Raw genomic sequence first — 19,898 nt, forward strand, 5'->3', positions numbered from 1 at the left:
AAAAAAAAAAAAAAGACTTGGGGCCGGGGAGATGACTCAGTTGAATAATTGCTTGCCTAGCAAGTACAAGAGCCTGAGTTCAATCCCCGGTTCCACAAAAACAAACAAACAAACAAAAAAAAACCCAACAGATGCACACACAGGCATTCACAGGCACACATCCCCACGGCCTCCACCCACCAGCAGGAACCTGCAGCTCACCTGAACACTCTGTGCCTCGGTTTCCCCATCTATGGATGAAGCGCATTAATGGGGCCCAACCTCCCCGGGTTGCAGAAGCTAGAAAATGTGTCAACCTTGATAGCTCTGGGAGGTTGCGATGCTTAATATTAACCGTGGTGACATTTTTCACCTCTTTTTAGTTTTTTAATGTATTACTCATTTTGAACATTTATTTGGGGGGCCTGCCCATTAGCTTAGGTGTTTAAGTGCCTGCTGAAATAAAGCAGGCAGGCTCAGGATGCTGTGGTTCGATCCCCTCATCCTCAAGCCAGACCTGCCCTGAAGGCATCCTGAGCGGCCCCCCCAAGAAAAAATTTTATTTTGTGGTATCAGAAATTGAACCCACCAGTTCCACCAAAAAAAAAAAAAGAAAGAAAGAAAGAAAGAAAGAAAGAAATTGAACCCAGGGCTTTTGCCAAGCTACCTCTACAGTCCCTTTCTCAATTTCAAAAATATTTTATTTTGGTTTTGTTTTTTTGAGACAGGGTCCTGTCATGCAGTTCAGGCTGGCCTTGCACTTACTCTATAGCCCAGGAGGGCCTCGGGTTCACAGTGATCCTCCTGCCTCAGCGCTTGGCTTTGGCACTTCATGTTTCCTACGTCTGTGCAGGTCCCTGTGGAACCCGCTCAGCAGTTCCCACACAGCGTGTGCCCCATGGCAGGTCCTGTAGGACCCTGTCCTCTTGGGCAGCCCTGCAGGGCCGCTTCTCTTCCTGAGGTCCCGGCAGTTCCCACCATCACCACCAGGGAGCAGAGTGTGGGCCTGGAGGAGCGGGGCGGGGGGTGGTGTGGCCCATGCTCCCTGGGCTGCATGCAGGTCTAGGCCTCCAGGCCACCCGCAAGCTGGCTGCTTCCGCAGCCCTCCACTCTCCTTGAGGCGTCTCTGCCCAGTGCCCTTTCCTGGTTCCCTCAGTGTCCAACACCTACCCTGGGCAGGGATTTCTGTGCCTGGGAGGGCTTGGCGGATACTGCCAGCCGTGGGAAGCCCATGCACCACGCGTGTGCATGCTGCAGGCAGGGGACGGCTCTGGGCCACATCACGGGGCTGTCACAAAGGGCCTGAGGCCAAGGCTTCATAGATTAAAGAGGTTGTTTCCTGAGAGTCAGGCAGGGAACTGCATGGGGACCTCCAGGGTGGTGTCACCTGGCAAACTACAAGCTTGGGCTGGAGAGATGGCTCAGTGGTCTAAAGCACCTACTTGGAACAAGCTTGGCAAAGCACAGGGACCGCGGTTCGATCCCCCAGCACCACATGCCAGCCAGCCCTGCCCCCTGGTGGGCTGAGCTGGACACACACACACACACACACACACACACACACACACACAATAAATGTAAAAATAAATAAATTAAACAAAATTAAAAAAAAACTACAAGCTAGACAGAGGTCACACGGTCTGAGAGGACATAAGAGTCACTTGGGGCGCTTGTGGGTTAGCTCAGTTGTTTAAGAGCCTGCTGGGGCAAACCCAGTCAGGCACAGGGGACTTAGGCTAGATCCCCAGCTCCCCAAGCCTTATCAGACTCACCCTTAAGGCAGCCTGAGCCAGAAAAAAAAAAAAAAAAAAAATCCTTCTCAACTTAAAAAAAAAAAAAGAGTCGCCCAGATAGAGTGGAATTCACTTCTCATGAGGTGCTTTCCTGGTACCCACGCCTGCCCTCGGGGATCTGACAGCCAAGGAGCCTGGCCCGGGGTGGCTGGACCTCAGTGCCTCCCTCAGGCCCTCCCCTGGAGTCCCGTGTCCACCCCACACTTTCCTGTACAGGCTTTGCAGCAGGGATCTCTCCCTCTGTCGTCAGCTATGGTCTCACCTGTGTCAGGGACTGCTGTCCATTTCCCTACCGTGCTGGTGACCACTCGGGAGAACAATCACACTGCATGTCCCTCCCTGAAGCACAGGCCCACCCTGAGCCACATGACCGCTGCCCCGTCACCCTAGCCCGGTCTCCTGTTACCCTTTTTTTTTTTTTTTTAATGTATCCATTATTTAATTAGGTTCTTAGTAAGAAATTTAGAACACTAAATTTATGAGGATAAATTTCATTTGTCACAGCAAAAACAGATCGCAGGTAGCCCCAAAACTGAGGAACAACTTTGATTTTTGCTGCAATCTGTGACTCCACCGCTTTCTGATCCACCTTGCACTGCTCCGAAATCTGGTATCTGTCTTTCTCAGTGTCGAAGATCTCACCCTCCTGGTGTCTGGGTTTCCGAAGCTGCTTCTTCTTGAAGTAAGCATTAGTGAGGTGTTTGGGGATTTTCACTTTGCTGATATCAATTTTTGTAGAGGTGGCAATGACAAATTTCTGGTGTGTTCTTCATAAGGCTAAGAGGCCCAGTCACAAGCAGTAAGCCACTGGCCAACTGCTTTGCCTCTGTGATGTCCAGTGAGGATGATCAAGATGGTGCCGAGAGTGATGCTAACTCAAAGTTTCCTCACTTGCTGACTGAAGGGTTTCTCACCACATCTCAAGAGCTTTCGGGGCACATCTTCAGTAGGGTAGTATTGAGGCATTTTTTCAAAGCTTAGGGGCTGGGGAGGTGGCTCAGTGGAATAAGCGCTTCTCTGGCAAGCACAAGGGTCTGAGTTCAATCCCTGGTTCCATAAAAAAAAAAAAAAAAAAAAAATTAGGGAGGCCTGCCCATTGGCTCTGGTGTGTGAGTGCCTGCTGAAACACAGCAGTCAGGCTCAGGATGCTGTGGTTCGATCCCCTCATCCTCAAACCAAACCAGAACAGCCTTGAAGGCATCCTGAGCGGGGCCTGATCCCCCCACAAAAAAATTCCTTCAAAGCTTAACCACCCACGTACCTCCATTCTTGTCCCCACTGACCGGTTTTGTGATTGTAGCAAGAACTTTGTCCTTTTTCTTCTCAGTCTTTGATTTAGCAGCTGTACTTTCTCTTGTACAAAGTCTTTCTGGAATACACAGCAGATCGGCAGTATCTGCCAACTCCTCTAACCAGGACAGGACTTTGGCGCAGTGGGGCTGCCCCTTCTTGGACTTTTTTGCCTTCCCCTTCACCTGTTTACCGGCACCGCTGGCAGCAGCCTTCGTGGCTTCAGGTTTCTTCTCTTTAGTATCTGTCTTCTCAGTCTTTTCACCCGCCATCTTGCAAGATGGGAAAGAGCACTCTCCTGTTACCCTTTAAGTCAGGACTGGGGACTGACTCAGCATCAGCCCAGAGTTGGGACACTGCGGGCATCACAGGCCCCTGAGGAGTGGGGACTCTGCAGAGCCCTGGTCACGGTGGCCCAAGCAGCTGGGCTCGGATGCCTTCCGGAGAGCTGAGGTTCAGTCACCCAGGACCAAGGGTGGTCCCCACCGCTGGCCACCCTGCAGGTGATAGAGCTGGGCGCTGCCTCGCTGGCCACAGCCTCCAGCAGAAGGAGCAGCAAATCAGGGTGTGGCTTTGCAGGAGGTCCTGCCTGGTCCTTTTTAATTTTTATTTATTTTTGGAGGGGAGTTTTGTTTTCCCTCCCCCCACCCCACCCTTGAACCGGGGATTGAACTCAGACCCTCGTGCTTGTCAGGGAAGCGCTTATTCTACTGAGCCATCTCCCCAGCCCCAAGAGGAGGGTTTTTTCAGTTAAATTTTATAGACAAAATGACCAGATTCATCAGGGAGAACTATACCTGTACATGACACAACCTCTTTTTCCCCTCACCCCCTACCCTCACTTCCAACCCTCTTCAGGGTGGGAGGGTTTTGAGACAGGGTCTTACTATGCAGTTCAGGCTGGCCTTGAACTCACTTTGTAGCCCAGGCTGGTCTCGAATTTGCACCAATCCTCCTGCCTCAGCCTCCAGAGGGCTGGGATTATAGCTGTGCTGCACCACGCCAGACTCACATTCAGACTTTTTCTTTTGCAGAACCAGGGATTGAACTCAGGTCCTTGTGCTTCAAGGCAAGTGCCTATTCTGCTGAGCTATCTCCCCAGCCCCCATTCAGACTCTTGATCCTGCTCTATCTGTTCCCTACACTTGGAACTGGCAATAACCACACCCATCTCTCCTGCTTGTCACTAATTCTGCAGGGGCCTGGACAGAATGTGACATTGCCACACATTGTGGGTGCTCTGGAGATGCGGGCTGCGTTGGAGCTTGGAAGTGCGGCTGGGCAACCTCAGGACTGTGTTACTTAACTGCTCTGTACTCCCCTATTCCTTCAGCCTCAGGAATAAGAAAGCCGGACTGCCTGGCAAGTGCAAGGTCCTGAGTTGGAGTCTTGGGGAAAAAAAAAAAAAAAAAATCTGGGCTGGGTATCCGTGGCGGCCCCTCCTGTCAAACAAGCACTTAGGAGGCTGGGGCACGGAGATCAGCACGGGTTCGAGGCCAGCCTGGGCTACATGATGAGACTCCATCTCAAAAACAAAAACTAAATAAAAAGAGCTGGAAGTGTATGAAAGCCTCTGAGTTACACCATCAGTACTGAAAAAGAAAGAGATAGAGATCAAGTCAGAGAGAGTGAGAGAGAGAGAGAGAGAGAGAGAGAGAGAGAGAGAGAGCCTTGACCTGTGGGGGTCAGTACTTGGCAGCACGTGTAGGAAATCAGGGTCAAAGGAACCTGCACAAGTGCTGTTGTGACAAGACTCACACTGGAGGTAAAGAAGGCTGCAAGGCACTAATACATCTGGATGGGGTTTTGAGGTAGAACTAGGAGTTCGATAGGTGCACTCAATCTCTCAGGCCTGGAAGGATGGCAGAAGTGAGGGCACCATGATGGGAAGCACTCAGTGTGGCCTTGACTGGTGCAGGCATGAGGAGCGAGTGCGGGGGGGGGGGGGGAGGCTGCCGTGTGCCTGGGGCACCCTCCCCAACAGTGGTTCCTCAGGTGCTGCTGGAAGCCTGACTCTTTCCCAGGGCCAGAAAGGGGCTCAGCGGGCCTTGGCTGTGGCTAATGCTTCACACACAGCATGCTGCAGAGGAGAAAGTGGTTTCTCTCCATGTTTAAAAGGCAGAAGGCGGAAGGCGCTGGCACTCGGGGTCTGCCCCCGAAGGGGACCTCAGGCTTGAGAGGCCTCTCCCTCCCTTGCACCTGCGCCTTGGCATGGAGCTCCATCCCCATCCCTTTGAAGTTTTTATTTAGAGATGGTGTCTCTAAATTGTCCAAGCTGAGTTCAAACTCCTACGTGTCTTGCCTAGGCCTCTGGGAACAAGCGCAGGGATGGCAGCTGTGCAGCACCGCGCATGCGTAGCTCCTTGTCCCTTCCCTGTTCCCTTTCTTCCTCGGGACAGATTACACTGGTAGTTAAGTGCTTATCTGTGTCACTGTTGGTACAAAATCCAGCTCCCTGGCTCCAGAGCAGCTCAGAGGGGGAGGGACCCATCCTGCCCTTCCTCACAGGACCGGGAGCCAGCGTTTGCTGCATCTCCCTTCTCTAGTCTAGAGCTAGAAAGCTGGGCTTGACAGTGGCCCTTGCAGTTCAGGCTGCTCCGGAGGCTGAGGCAGGAGGCTCCACTGGTGCGCCTGCTTGACACGCCTGCGGTCCCTGCAGCCCCACAGGAACACACAGATTTCAATTTTATCACTCAGGGCCTGGGATACAGCTCATCAGCACGGCAGCACAGCGCCTGCTTGGGAAGCACACGGTCCTGAGTTCGATTCCTAGCTCAAAAAAAGTTAATAGTTTTACCACTCAAATCCTTAATTTTTTTGGGGGGGTACCAGGTATTGAACTCAGAACCCTGTACTTGCCAGGTAAGCGCTTATTCTACTGAGCTATCTCCCTGGCCCACCCAAGTCTAGAAGGCAAGAAAAAAGGCAGGCTTCAGATAGCTCAGTGGATTTTGCCTGCTTAGGCAGATGAAGTGGCCTGGGTTCCACCCACCTGCTGTGCCTGCCCCGCCCCCAGAGCAAGTTGAGACTGAGACTGAGACTGGGTGTGATGGCGCACGCCTATGATCCCAGTGCTTGGGAGGCTGAAAACAGGAGAACCACTAAGAGTCTGATCTGTGTAGTGAGACCCTGTAGATCCTGCACTAAATACATAAAAAAAAAAAAAAAAAAAAAAAAAAAAAAAAAAAAAAAAAAAAAAAGCCAGGCCTGGGTCGGGGAGATGGCTCAGTAGAATAAGTGCTTGCCTGGCAAGCACAAGGGCCTGAGTTCAATCCCTGGTTCCGCAAAAAATAAATAAATAAAAGTTAAAAAAAATAATAATGATAATAAAAGGATTGAGGATGTAGCTCTAGGCGAAGGCCCTCCATTTAATCCCCAGTATTGCAAAATAAATAAAAAAAGAAAGGAGTATTTCAAACATGACCTAAAGGAGAATTCCTTCATGCTATCCCAATAATAATCAAAGTCCATTTGAAGGCCAGGGACACGAGATAAAGATTGGCCTCAAAGTAAACTTTCAGTTCATTTCCTCAGAGGATTGTCTATAGCCAGTGCTGTAGGTCCTGCTTCCAAATAGCGGAGTATTTGTCTTTTTGAGGGAGGGCCAAGCATGTAACACACATCTGCCTGCACAGTAGTGGGTTTGTGAGGGTCTGCCGCTATTTTTTTTTTTTTTTTTTTTTGAGACAGGGTCTCACTATGTAGCCTCCCACAGCCTGGAGCTCACAGTGATCCTCTCCAGGCCTGGCTATTGTTATTTATTTATGTTTTTGTGGAGGTCAGGATGGAACCAGAACTTTTACATGACAGGGAAGGGCTCCGCCTCTGAGGTCCACCCCAGCCCAGACATTAGTGGTGGTGGTGTTTATATTTGGTATTTTAGGGTTTTGGGGGGAGTTTTTTTGGTGGTACTGGGGACTGAACTCAGAACCTTGCCCTTGCCAGGCAAGCGCTTATTGAACTATCTCGCCAGCCCCATTTGGTATTTTAGTTTATTGTTTATTTCTTCATTCATCTTGTTTACTGCAGTTCCTTGGCCACCCTGTAACAGGCATAAAAGGTGCAGGTGGATGGGTGAGGGCGCTCACTGCAGATAAACATTCTATCTTTTTTTTTTTTTTTTTTTTTTTTTTTTTACGGTACCAGGGATTGAACTCAGGACCCTGGCAAGTGCTTATTCTACTGAGCTATCTCCCTGGGCCTGCAGATAAACATTCTGCAGCTCAAGGATGGAGGGATGGTGCCAGCCCAGCCTGGGTATCCCTGGAACTCACATGGTGGAGCCCAGTTTGGGGAATGTAGCAACTTAGTAAAACCCTGTCTCCAAATGAAAAATAAAATTCCTTGCCAAGGGGGCTGGGGAGATAGTTCAGTGGTCTATGGGCCGGCCTGACAAGCACGAGGACCAGGGTTCAATCCCTAGGACTGCGTGTTGTGCCAGTCCCTGAGCTGCGGGTGCACTGTGCGTGCCACCAAAGCGGGGCATGTTAGAACAAGTCTGTAATCCCAGTGCTGGGGAGGCTAAAACAGGGGTTTCCCTAAGAGTGCAAGCTGCGCAGTGAGACCCTGTACTAAATAAATAAAAGATTTTTTTTTTTTTTTTTTTTGAGACGGGGTCTCATTACGCAGTTTGGGCTGGCCTTGTGCTCACTTCTCTAGATTCTCCTGGCTCAACCTTTCGCGTGCTGGGATTACAGTAGTGCACCACCACACCCTGCTAAGATTTTTTAAAAAAACTAAAACAGGGGGGTGGGGTGGGGACAACAATTTTGTCGTGGTTGGGTTAGTGTTGGGAAGTAACTGGGACAGTACGGGTGAGGCGAAGAGCAAACAAGCCTGAGATAGGCAGATCTAAAGGAGGGTGCCACCTTCTCCAGGCCTGGCACCTTATCTCCCTGAGGCCCCCACGGCTGCTATTGAGTGCCTGCTGCAGGCACCAGATAATTTTCCGGGAACCACGTTGCAGAGCACGTAGGAGGGGGCGGCTCACTTTGTGAGGTTCGCAGTGGGTCAAGGGTCGTCCTGGAGCTGCCCATCCCGGACTCAGGATGCCCAGGGCAACACTACGTATTACGGTCCTCCCACGAGTCCGCAAGCTAAAAGTGCACTTAGGGCGGTGCGTACCCACATTTTTCTGATGAGTAGGATGAGGCGCACCCCGCAGAGGCGGGGACTTCACCTGGCTGCACAGCGAACACCACTTCCCAAGATCCAACTCAGCGCCCCCACCCCTGTCTCCCGTGTTCCCGAGGCTTCGGTCCCTTTAAGAACACCCCGCGCAGCCAAGCAGGAAGGGGGAGGTGCCTGCGCATGCGATGGACGTGCGTGAGAGCCAATGGATATGGTCGTCTTGGCGGCGACAGCCAATAGGCGCGGTGGGGGCGGGGCCGGCGCCCGAAGCTGGTTCCCGAGGCGCGGCGGCCGCGGCTGGGGGCGGGGAGGGGGCGCAGGACCCCAGGCGGGGGTCCCGGAGCCGAGGCACGTGTCTTGGGGCGCGCGACAAGGGCGCCCCAGGCCTGGGCGGGACCGGGCTGGCGCAGTGGGGGCGGGGGCGAGGGGCGGGGCCCGTGGGGAGCTGGGGCGGGGCGGGGGGCGCGGGCGTTGACTCGGAGGGGGTCGTTGGCCCAGCCGCGTGGGGCCGGATGCTCCCTGGAGTGCGGGGTCCTGGCCTGCGCTAGAGGCGTCGGACGCTCGTCGGGCGCCGCGCCGGGGTTAGCGTCGCCGGGCAGGGGCGGGGGCGTCGCGGTGACGGGATCAGAGGCGAGGTGGCGGGACAGCGGACGTTCGCAGGGCTGCGGCGGGACCAGGGGCGCCGGCCGGAGTGAGGGCGCGAGGGGTGGGCCGGAGGCCGTGGAGTGCGGCGCAGGGGATTGTGGGGGTGGGGAGCCCGGAAGGAGCCTGCAGGTGAGGCCGGCGGAGGAAGGGCGCAGTGTGCGGGGCGCAGGCCATGGACCTCCTTAGTTTGGAGCCTGGGCTTGGTTTGCGATGGTAAAGCCGTGGACTGGAGGCTCCCCGAAGGCCTGTGGCAAAGAAGAGGCCCGGAGGGCCCCCCTACTTGGAGAAGGCACCGTAGAGTGTGGAAGGTTGTTGGCTTGGGGTCCCTGGGTCCCTGGGGCTCCTGTCGGCTCCTGCTCCGGGAGTAGGCAGATCGCTTTGGGAGGCCGGACACGAAAGGGCCTGTGAAGAGCCAATGCCCCAGGTAGCCTAGAGGCTGTAAAAATGGCTTCCCCAGGGCCTCAGGGCCGCCCCCCCAGGCATCCCAGCAGCCTTTTCTTGTTATTTAAGAAGATGAAGCTCCAAGGTCTGTAGCCCCAGGTTACAGTCCTACCCTTGCATTTTTGGGGGCTTGCTCTGTGACCTTGGGCAAATGGGGCTACCTCTCTGGGCCAGGATATCCTTTTTCCAGAATCTAGAGGGGAGGTTGCCCCATGTTCTGGAGTGTCTGGGGTGATTAATAATTACCGCTAATAATAGCTAACGTCAGCTGAGCTTGCTGCTTGGGCGGTTAATTTCTTTCAACAAGCCATAGTTGTGTTGAGGTCCATTGTACAGATGAGGAAACTGAGGCCCAGAGCGCCGGGATCTCAGCAGCAGCACAGGCAATGGCTGCAGAGGGGACTTGAGGGCCTCGCGGGATTCTCACCCCCGTCTGTCTCCCAGGGCCAGTTCCCGTCCCCCAGCAGCATGGCATCTTGTGCAGAGGAACCCTCTGAGCCTGCTGCCTTGCCACCTGCTGGGCTTCCCCCGCTTGAGGACTTCGAGGTGCTGGACGGGGTTGAAGGTGCAGACGCTGAGGAGGAAGAGGAAGAGGAAGAAGAAGAGGATGACTTGAGTGAGCTGCCACCGCTGGAAGACATGGGACAGTCCCCAGCAGAGGAGGCTGAGCAGCCGGGGGCGCTGGCCCGAGAGTTTCTGGCCTCTGTGGAGCCTGCACCTGCACCAGTCCCGGCCCCGGAAGAGTGGCTGGACATTCTGGGTAAGCTGGGGGTGGTCCGCAGAGCTGGACGGCCCTGCCCAGGTATGACCTTGGCCAGGCCTGTCCCCCTTGACATGCTCCTGGTCTGTGCTGTTTGGGTTGGAGCTGGTGACTACTGTGACTTCTGGCTGGATGGTGAGCTCTGTTTGCACAATCGTGTGTGCACACGGACACACACGCACACACACGTGCTGCGTCGTTCCCAGAGCTGTTAATAGCAGCTCAGAGAGGCTGAGTCACCCCCCCATCGCGACACAGTGAGCCTGCAGCACCAGCACCGCTGTTTGTCTTGACACGTGCAGGTCCCCTGACAAACATGTCCTGATGTCATGGAGACCGGAGCAAGAGTCTTTTGTTCGCCCCTCTGGCTGGTTCCTGTGCTTGTTACTATTCTTTAACAGCTTTATAACCCTAATTTGTAGTCACTGTTAAATTTGGGGAGGGGGAGGGTTTTTATTTTTAATGTTTTTGTCAGTGCTGGGGAGCAAGGCCAAGGCCTCATACATGCTGGGTGAGTACTCTGGCTCTGCGCTGCCCCCCAAGCCCCCCATTTTTGTTCTAAATGTACAGAAAAGTGTCTAAAGAAGAGGATAGAACTAGTGGGGTGTGATGGTACAGGCCTGTGGTCCCAGCTACTGGGGAGGTTGAAGCAGGAGGAGCCAAAGTTGAAGGCAAAGCTGGGCAACTGAGTAGGACCCAGCTTCAAAATAAAAATTTAAAAGAAAAAAGAAGGGTGGTTGGAGTTGAAGCTCAGTGTGAAAGCAAAACATCATTCTTAAAATTACCTTCCCCAGCACTAATCCTGCACCACCCCTGGCAACATCTTACTTTCTTCCAACAACTGTGTGGCAGTGCCCAGGCTGGGTACAGAGAGCACAGCGGACTGCGAGGGGCCTAGGTTTCTGCCCAAGGTTACACAACCTCCCTGGCTGTCAGGAGACTTGGAAGCAGTTTTACTGTTCAACGTGCAGGCTGTGTGTGCCCTAGGCGTGTGTGCTGAAGTTTGTCCTTTGCCCCAGGTGCTGTCCGAGGTCTGACCCAGGCTTCCGGGCAGGGGTGTGTTTGGTGCTGAGAGCTCCCCTCAGTGAAGACCTGGATTTCCACCCCGACACTGCAGAAAAGCAAAAGAACATGAATTGAGGCCTCTTCCAGTTTACAGATAAGGAAGTGGAGGCCTTGAGGGGACAAGGTTTGCTCAGAGTTGCAGGGTGGTTGGCTGTGGTGACTCGCTACGCAGCTCAGGTTCGTCTCAAACTCAGAATGATCTGAGTGCTGGGATGACAGTGTGTGTCGCCGTGACCAGCTCAGTATGTCCAGGGATTTTTTTTTTTTTTTTTTTAATGTATTTAGTACAGGGTCTCCCTGTACAGCTCAGATTCCTAGTGATCCTCTTGTTTCCAGCCTCTCCAGCGCTGGGATTACAGGTGTGCACACCTTACCCAGTCTCTGTGACCAGCATGCTGGGGCTGGCACAGCACGTGGTGTTGGGGATTGAACCCTGGCCCCTGTGCTTGCCTAGGCAGGCGCTTACTGTCCCTGGGGCTTTAAGACTAGGGATCTGCTGGGATTCCCGTGCCTAGTTGTTCTCAGAATGGGTGCCCGTCACATCCAACTTGGGGAACAGCAATAAAATTTGGAATATTCTAGAGTCTTTTAGACTATGTCAGAATATTCTAGAGTAAGGATGGTTGTTATCAGGTGGTGTCTAAGCTATAGTCTAGGGTTGTTTTATTTTTTTTTTTAAAGGTTTTTTAAAAATGACTTATTTGTTTGGTACAGGGTCTCCCTGCACAGCTCAGACTCCTAGTGATCCTCCTGTCTCAGGCTCCCCAGCTCTGGGGTTGTAGGTGTGCACCACCATGTCCAGTTTTGGTGGCCAGGACAGTGTACCCGAGGTTCCAGAGCCATGATGGCATGGCGTGCAGGACTGGGAATCACACCCGGGTCCTCGTGCTTGCCAGGCAGGCACTCAGACCACCAAGCTATCTCCCAAGCTGGGTTGGCTTATTTTTGTGAAATGTTTTGTGCCAATGGGATGTGACAGAGTGCAGGGACATGTTGGGGTGTGGATGACCACAGGCTCTGGCACTCTCTTGAACTCCCAAGCTCTGTCCTGTGGCACAACCTGGGGAGCACACCGAGGAAGGTGTGGGCCATGTGTCCCACGGCCAGTCACATGCCCACTGTGCGCCCTGTTGCTGCGCTGTCACACGTCGGCCCGCGTGGCCATCACTGCAGCAGCCATCATGCGGTAACAGTGGTCGTCATGTGGCTCCTTCGTACACCTGACCTGGTTCTCCGTTGCCATTGGCTGATCCTCATTGCCCAGGCATGGAGGGCGCCCCAGGTCGGTGGCCACGTGAGGGTGGTGGTGCTGCTTGTGCGTTGCAGACTGTTGGGGCAGCCTGGGCTCGAGATGCGCTTCTGTTCCAGATCTAACTTCGAGGTACTGTCCGTGAGGCCAGTGCTCTGTGGACCCGGCAACGGTTGTGTGTCACAGGCAGACCATTTCATTGCCAGTCTTAGGCCTGGGTAAACTGAGGCTCAGGGTCCCAAGGCTGACATTTGAACTGGAAGAAGGTGTCTCTCTTATTTTTTGTGATACTGAGGACTGTATCCAGAACTTTCGCACAAAACTACATTCCCAGCCTATTTTTAATTTTCTTTTGAGGCAGGGTCTCACTATGAAGCTAAACTCCTCAGGCTGAGCTAGAACTTGCGATCCTCCTGCGTCAGCCTCCCAGAGTATAGGGATCACAGGTGTGTAAACCGGGTCTGTCTTTTAATTTTCGTAAGACAAAACCCAGAGTAGCTGTCATTCTGGGGTGTCAGCTTCGTCACCCTGTATCTGCCCCATCGCGGCTGGGGTGTGGCTCAGTGGCAAACACTTGTCAAGCGTGCACGAGGCCCTGGTTCGTCCCCAGCACCATGCTTGCATGCACACAACCACATAGCGGGGCGTGCATACACCCACACAAGCACACACAAGCCCGCTCTGGTCTCCTGTACCGTCTTCTACTGGCGTCCAGGGGAAACTCAGCTTGGGAGGTGAGTGGACAGGCCAGGGTGTATCCTGTCCCCATTTCCCAGCCGCGCACTGATGGATCTATCCCCGCCCCGGCAGGGAACGGGCTGCTGAGGAAGAAGACGCTGGTCCCAGGCCCTCCAGGGTGCAACCGTCCGACCAAGGGCCAGGTGGTGACGGTGCAGCTGCAGATGTCACTGGAGAATGGCACACGGGTGCAGGAGGAGCCGGAGCTGTCCTTCACTCTGGGCGACTGTGATGTCATCCAGGTGGGGCGGGGACTGAGGAGGGTGAGGTGGAGGGTGGGGACCCTGGGGGCCTAGTGTACCTGACCGCCCCTGACCACTGTGCGGCCCCACCCCTAGGCCCTGGACCTCAGTGTTCCCCTCATGGATGTGGGTGAGACGGCCATGGTCACTGCTGACTCCAAGTACTGCTACGGCCCCCAGGGCAGGTGAGTGCTGTCCGGTCTCCCTGCTTCCCTTCTGCTGATCCACGAACTGCTTGCTGCAGCTCTGGGATGGAAGCCACCAGCCAAATCCTGCTGCTGTAGGGGACAGAGTGACTTCCTGGTGTGGGACTCAGGTGATGCTGGGCTGTCAGCCCTGAGTGGCATCTGCCGCCCCCCCAGCAGGAGCCCCTACATCCCCCCGCATGCGGCGCTGTGCCTGGAGGTGACCTTGAAGACGGCAGTGGATGGGCCTGACCTGGAGCTGCTCACAGGCCAGGAGCGTGTGGCGCTGGCCAACCGGAAACGCGAGTGCGGCAATGCTCACTATCAGCGCGCGGACTTCGTGCTGGCCGCCAACTCCTATGACCTGGCCATCAAAGCCATCACCTCCAGCGCCAAAGGTGACTGGTACCCTGGTATTCCTTAGCCCCTGAAGCCCCCAAGCCCATGGGAAGGTGGGAAGGTGGTTACTGCAGTCAGCACAGATGGGGAAACTGAGGCCCTGGGGTGGGTGGGATGGGGGGCTGCTGACCACTCTCCCTCGCAGTGGACATGACTTTTGAGGAAGAGGAGCAGCTGCTGCAGCTGAAGGTCAAGTGTCTGAACAACCTGGCGGCCTCGCAGCTCAAGCTAGACCACTACCGCGCTGCGCTGCGCTGCGCTCCTGCAGCCTGGTGCTTGAGCACCAGCCCGACAACATCAAGGCGCTGTTCCGCAAGGGCAAGGTGGGTGCTGGAGCCGCCGGGCCCAGCTGTGGTGCCCTGCCCGCTGCTTGGTGGCGGCTGTTCACTGTGCGGACCTTCACAGCTCCCATCCCAGGGCCTTTGCGTGGCGGGGCGTCTGCTTCTGTTCCCGCCCTGGTCCAGTTTGGGGCTTGTGTCTTTCCTTCAGTGCTGGGCCAGAACCTGCAGCCTTGCAGACCATTGAGCTCTAGGGTAAGGAAACAGGCCTAGATACCATGTCAGCTAGGTGTCCATGAGAGGCCTGGGGGGGGGGGGGGCCCCCTCAGCCTCATTTAGTGTGCTCCTGTTGGGGGCAGAGAACCCCAGGATTCTGGGAATTAAGCTGTTTGGTGGCTCTAGGAGACATGGGGTTCCTGCTAGTTGAATGCGACAGAAATACAGGCTCAAGCAGAAGGGAGAGCTTGGTCCATGCAGCCACCATCTCCTGGGCGGCTGGCATCAGGCATAGCTGGGTTCAAGCACGTGTTGTCCCGGGATGTGGGGTCCGCTCTGTTTGGGCCCCCCTTTAGGCTGACTCTGCTCTCGGCTGCCGAGCTGCCCCCTACTGCAGGCTCTCTGCCTTCCTCCGGCGCCTGCCTGCCCTCGGCCAGGCCCTGGCCCCATACCCTCACCCTCTCCCTACAGGTGCTTGCGCAGCAGGGGGAGTACAGCGAGGCCATCCCCATCCTGAGGGCAGCGCTGAAGCTGGAGCCCTCCAACAAGGTGAGCGTTGTTCTGGGCCTGCTCCAGCCTGCTGCTGGCCCTGCCTGTCATGGGCCCAGCCTGGCCGCAGTGCCCTCGGGGAGGGACAAGCTGGGAGTCTTGAGTCCCAGCAGCCCCAGGAAGGCAGTGCACCACGTGGCCTCCGCTCCCTCCACAGACGATCCACGCTGAGCTCTCAAAGCTGGTGAAAAAGCATGCAGCGCAGCGGAGTACAGAGACTGCCCTGTACCGGAAGATGCTGGGCAACCCCAGCCGGCTGCCCGCCAAGTGTCCTGGCAAGGGTGCCTGGGTGAGCCAGGGATGCGGGGAAGGTGTTCTGCAGGAGGGGACATTTGAACTGGGCTTTGATGCACATGTAGGCATTTGGTGGGTGGAAGAGGCAGGGACAGGCTATGATGCTCCAGGGAGCCTGTCTGGATCCCCTCGGGACCTAAGGCTCCAGAAGCTGTCTTCTTCCCCTCCAGCCGCCTGACCATTTCCCCTTGTCCCTCTGTTCACAGTCCATCCCATGGAAGTGGCTGTTTGGGGCGACTGCCGTTGCTCTGGGGGGCGTGGCTCTCTCTGTGGTCATCGCTGCCAGGAACTGACCACCCAGGTGGCCACCACCCTCTCCGCACACCGTGGACCCTACCTACCCCCCCAGGCTCCCTGTCCGCTGCCCACTCTGGTCTAGCCCTTCCCCCGGGCCAGGGCAGCAAGGATGGGGTCTTGTGGCCCGGCAAGTGTGGGGTCGAGGCCCCGGGAGGGCGGTGAGGTGTGGCCCGGAGGGAGGGTGCGTGGGGGCCCTGCTCCTCCAGACCCACTCCCCGCCCGCCCGTCTCCCGTCCCCAGGGTCAGGCCTCAGTTTCTCCTTTCTGCTTTCTGCAGCCGGGGTGGCCCTCCCCTAGCACCTGCCTTCCGCCCGCCTGTTGCCCTCCCCAGGTCCCCACAGTGAAATAAAGCCTCTCCTCTCCCCGCACTCCTGCGCCTCCGTCCCGTTGCCCGGGCAGGGTGGGGCGGGCTTGGGCCAGGTCATGCTGCTGACAGGAGGCACACAGGGCCTGCTTCTGGGCAGCAGCGGATGCGCGCAGGCCCTGGCCTGGCACGAAGAAGCCCCACGCACTGTTAGTGCCCAGCGCGGCAAGAGGGACAAGACCTGGATGGGCTTCAGGGCAGCCTGAGCTCTAGCATGGTGGTCATGCCTTGAGTGCTGGGTTGCTCCAGGAGGAAGCTGGGGCCCAGCCTATGGGCCAACCCCAGGCCTTGGGTTCCCGTGGCCACTGTGTTGGAATCTGCCCTTTCTGCCATCCTGTCCCCAGGCCAGAAGGAGAAAGGTGCTTCCTGACCACCGTAATGCCTCTCGGATGCCTTGGGTGACCTGCCACCTCCTCCCATGACAGTCCCCGAGGCTGTGCACAGGGTGGCACTGTCTGCCAGGTCTGACCTGGCTTTGCCGCAGTTCCTGAGGGTGGGAGTCCTTGGGGGTGCCACCTGTGACCTCATCTGCCCCTGAGGCTGAGGCAGGAGTATGGAACTTCTGAGCCTGCATGGGCAACTTGGTGACTCGGCAGGACCCAGGCTCAGAAAAGTCAAAGTGGACCGTGGATGGAGTGCTGCATAAGGGTCCAGAGTGGGACCCCAACTCCGCAGAACCAAGAGCAATGGGGTCACTTTGGTGGTTTGAGGCAGGGTCTCACTGTGTGGCACAGGCAGGCCTCAAACTCGCAGAGATCTTCCTGCTTCAGCCTCCTGAGTGCTGGGGCAGCCGTCATGTGCCACCAGGTCTCTCAGGGTGACTTCTTACTACTTTGTGTGCTGTGGTCCCCCTGAGTGGCCCAGGCTGACCCTCGAGTCCTGCTGCCTCAGGTTCTCGAGCAACAGCATCCAGCACAGGGATAGCTGTAGTCGCTGGCTCCAGCATTTGCTTGGCTCAGCTTGCTGCGCAGCAAGACAGTGAGTGACAGGGAGCAAAAAAACGGGGTCAGTGGATGACCTCCAAATGATACAAGGAGAAAAATGACCTCCCAACCTAAGAGGTACCTGGGACAAGTTCGTGTTCTCTGAAACCAAGGAGTGAATTATAGGAACAAACAGAGGCCATGAGCAGAATGTATTGAGGGAAAGAAAGCTCCTGTCAGAGAGGGACAGGAAAAGGGGCCTGAGCAGGTTGTCCCCAGGAAGCTGTGTCTTCCAGGGACCATTTTTTTTGGCAGAACTGGGGCTTGAACTCATACCCTCATGCTTGCCAGGCAAGCACTTGTTCTGAGCTATCTCCCCTGCCCCTCTAGGGACATTTATAGAGGAAAACCTTGTGGTGAGGCCGGTCTAAGGTGGTGGAGAAGACATGGGAACTCGCATACATGTACATGGGCATGAGGTGGGACAAAACCATGGTTAACCAATGAGATTACAAGCACCGTTGATCAGGTGAAATTGATTAAATCCACCACACTAGCAAGTGGGCACAAATATGGGAGAAGGTCTCTTCCTGTTGGGGGCTGGGCTAGTGCCTCATCTGGACTTTGAAGGTGATTGATACCTATTTAGAGTATCAATCCCTGAAGCCCCTCCCTAGGGAAGTGTGTAGCTGTTTCCTCTTTTGTCTCGAGGTCTGGCCCATTCCGAAGTGTCTGTCTCTTCCAGGTTGCAAAGTTGCCTTGTCTTCCATGTTGTCCTTGCAGGCCTGGCCCTGTCTGACTGCCTATAATATTTCTGTCTAATTCAGCTGCCTACAACAACAGCAGAACAGAGGCTGCGTGCTGCTTCCTCCTGGTGAGGGCCGGTGTCCCTGCCCCGGGTGGGTACAGCTGGGCTTGTCACCTACCTAGCAGCCTCCTTAGGCCTTGGCTCTGGGCCCTGGAGGCAGCTGGTAGCTGCTGTGGCAGCAGAAATGAGCTCCCATTATTCACTCAGCACACCCCAAGTTGCTAAATTACTGGGGCTTTTCTCAAACTTGTGATCTTCCTGCCCAGTGCTGAGGTTACAGCATGCACTACCACACCTGGCTATTTTTTTTTTTTTAATTGGGCGTGGATTGTTGTCCAGGTTGGTTTCAGACTCCTGAACTCAAGGAATCCTCCTGCCTCAGCCTCCTACGTAGCTTGGTTGTAGTTGAACACCACTGCCAGCCTACTTGTCTCTTTAATGCTGGGGATAGAGCCCAGGGTCTGGGGGTGCACAGCTGTGGCCTCGCTGTCCTCTTGGGGTGTTTTTTTTGGTGGGGGGTGTTTGGCGGTACCTGGGATTGAACTCAGGACCCTGCACCTGCCAGACAGGCACTTATTCCACTGAGCTGTCTTCCCAGTCCTCGCTGTCCTCTGGATGTATGACAGTGAGAACAGGGTGGAAGCAGCCGTCCTGCCAGGTCTGTTAGGGAACTGGGGCAAGAAAATGCCTGCTCCTGCTCAGGGCACAAACTACGGTGTTTAGCGTAGCAGCTCAGCCTGCCATCTGTGCAGGGCATCGAGCGTGAGGCTCAACTACCCCAAGAACATGCTGGGGCCCCAGGGCTGCTGTAGGGTAGCAGCTGTAGTGACTGCTGCCCAGGCTTACATTGTGACAGGGGACAGGACCCAGGTGTTCAGCAGTCAGGGCAGCAGGGGTCTGAAAGGTTCCTACTCATTGGCACAGAGAGCCTGGGGCTGACCCTAGTTCTGGCTTCCCGTGGACTCAGACGGGTGAAGCTGGCCCATGGGGTGCAGTCCACACCTCCCAGGCAGGCCCAGCCTAGCCTGTGACCCAGCAGTTCATTCCTGGGTTAGAACCCAAACAAAAAGAAGAATCTGTTCATGCTAGGCTGGCGCTGTAGCCCGGAGGAAGAGTGCTTAGCACCAGCGTCCATCAACAGCCCTGAAAACAAAAACAAAATACCATGTGCGTGAATGTTCCCAGGCACCACTCTTCACAGGGAGAGCTCAGGCAACTCCAAGGTCTCTTAATGGGCTAGTGGACAAACCAAATGTGATAGGCCCATTCGATGGCGTATTATTCAATCCCAAAGGGAGGAGGGGACGGCGGGGCACGCCCACCTGTAAGCCTAGCAAGGGGTTGGAGGCTAAGGCAAGAGGACTGTTGCTAGAGGCCAGTGTGAACTATATAGGGAGACATCTCAAAAAAAAAAAAAAAAAAAAAAGCCTCACAAGACACTGATACATGCTATGGAGATAAAAACAAAAAACAAAGGTGAATCCAAAGAAAGGAAGCGGATCAGTGGCTGCCAGGGGCGAGGGAGGGAATGGGAGCAGGCGGAGTGATGACAACACGACAAAGGCAGTAAAGGCCTCTGAACTGTAATGTCAGGGGAAGGTGTATGGAGCCCACACTATGGCGCAGGGCCAGGCATGTAGCTTAGTGGCACAGTGCCTGCTGCCTAAGTACAAAGCCCCAAGTTCAGTTCTCACACAAAACAAAACACCCTGTGGTGGAGCACGCGGGTTTAATCCCAGCGCTACAGAGTCGGAGGCAGGAGAAGGCCAAGCCGGGGCCCAGCCTGGCCACCAAAGTGACTTAAGGAGATCCTTATCGCAAAATGAGCATAAGCCGGGTGTGGGGCTGCACACCCATAATCCTCGCTCTCGAGGCTGTGGCAGGAGGCTCACCGAAGTCAAGGCTAGCCTGCACTACTCGGCCAGATCCTGTCTCAGAATAAAAAGAGAAAAGCTTTAAAGGGCTGGTTGTGTGGCCCAGTGTCAAAGTGCTGGGTTAGCAAGCAAATAAAACCCCAAAACAAAGAGAAAGACCTCGGGCCAGGGATACAGCTCGGCACCACACCGCCTGCCAAAACAGAACAAAAACACAAAGCAAAAGATACTATTTTCTTCTTCAGCAACGAAATAAAATTTAAAAACTCAACGAAGTTGTCTTTTGGACATGGTGCTGGACCCCGTCACTTGCTGAGACGGTGGGGAGTTGGGTTGCAGCCTCCGAGAAGTCTCTCTTCCTAGGAAGTTTCCCTGATCTC

The 19,898-nt window shown here is 55.2% G+C and overlaps 1 protein-coding gene across 1 annotated transcript; it reads left to right on the top strand.

Moving 5' to 3' along the window:
• Positions 1 to 8,451: 8,451 nt before the first annotated feature.
• Positions 8,452 to 15,783, top strand: Fkbp8 (FK506 binding protein 8). The gene is given in 10 exon segments (XM_004649014.2): positions 8,452 to 8,540; positions 9,723 to 10,038; positions 13,163 to 13,332; positions 13,429 to 13,517; positions 13,695 to 13,915; positions 14,062 to 14,159; positions 14,162 to 14,239; positions 14,882 to 14,959; positions 15,117 to 15,248; positions 15,460 to 15,783. Coding segments are annotated over 9 exon segments (1,245 nt in total). The 5' UTR covers positions 8,452 to 8,540; positions 9,723 to 9,746; the 3' UTR covers positions 15,547 to 15,783.
• The last annotated feature ends 4,115 nt before the right edge of the window (positions 15,784 to 19,898 follow it).

The sequence above is a fragment of the Octodon degus genome, unplaced genomic scaffold (assembly GCF_000260255.1).
Source record: "Octodon degus isolate 3935 unplaced genomic scaffold, OctDeg1.0 scaffold00282, whole genome shotgun sequence".
NCBI classification, from domain to species: Eukaryota; Metazoa; Chordata; class Mammalia; order Rodentia; family Octodontidae; genus Octodon; species Octodon degus.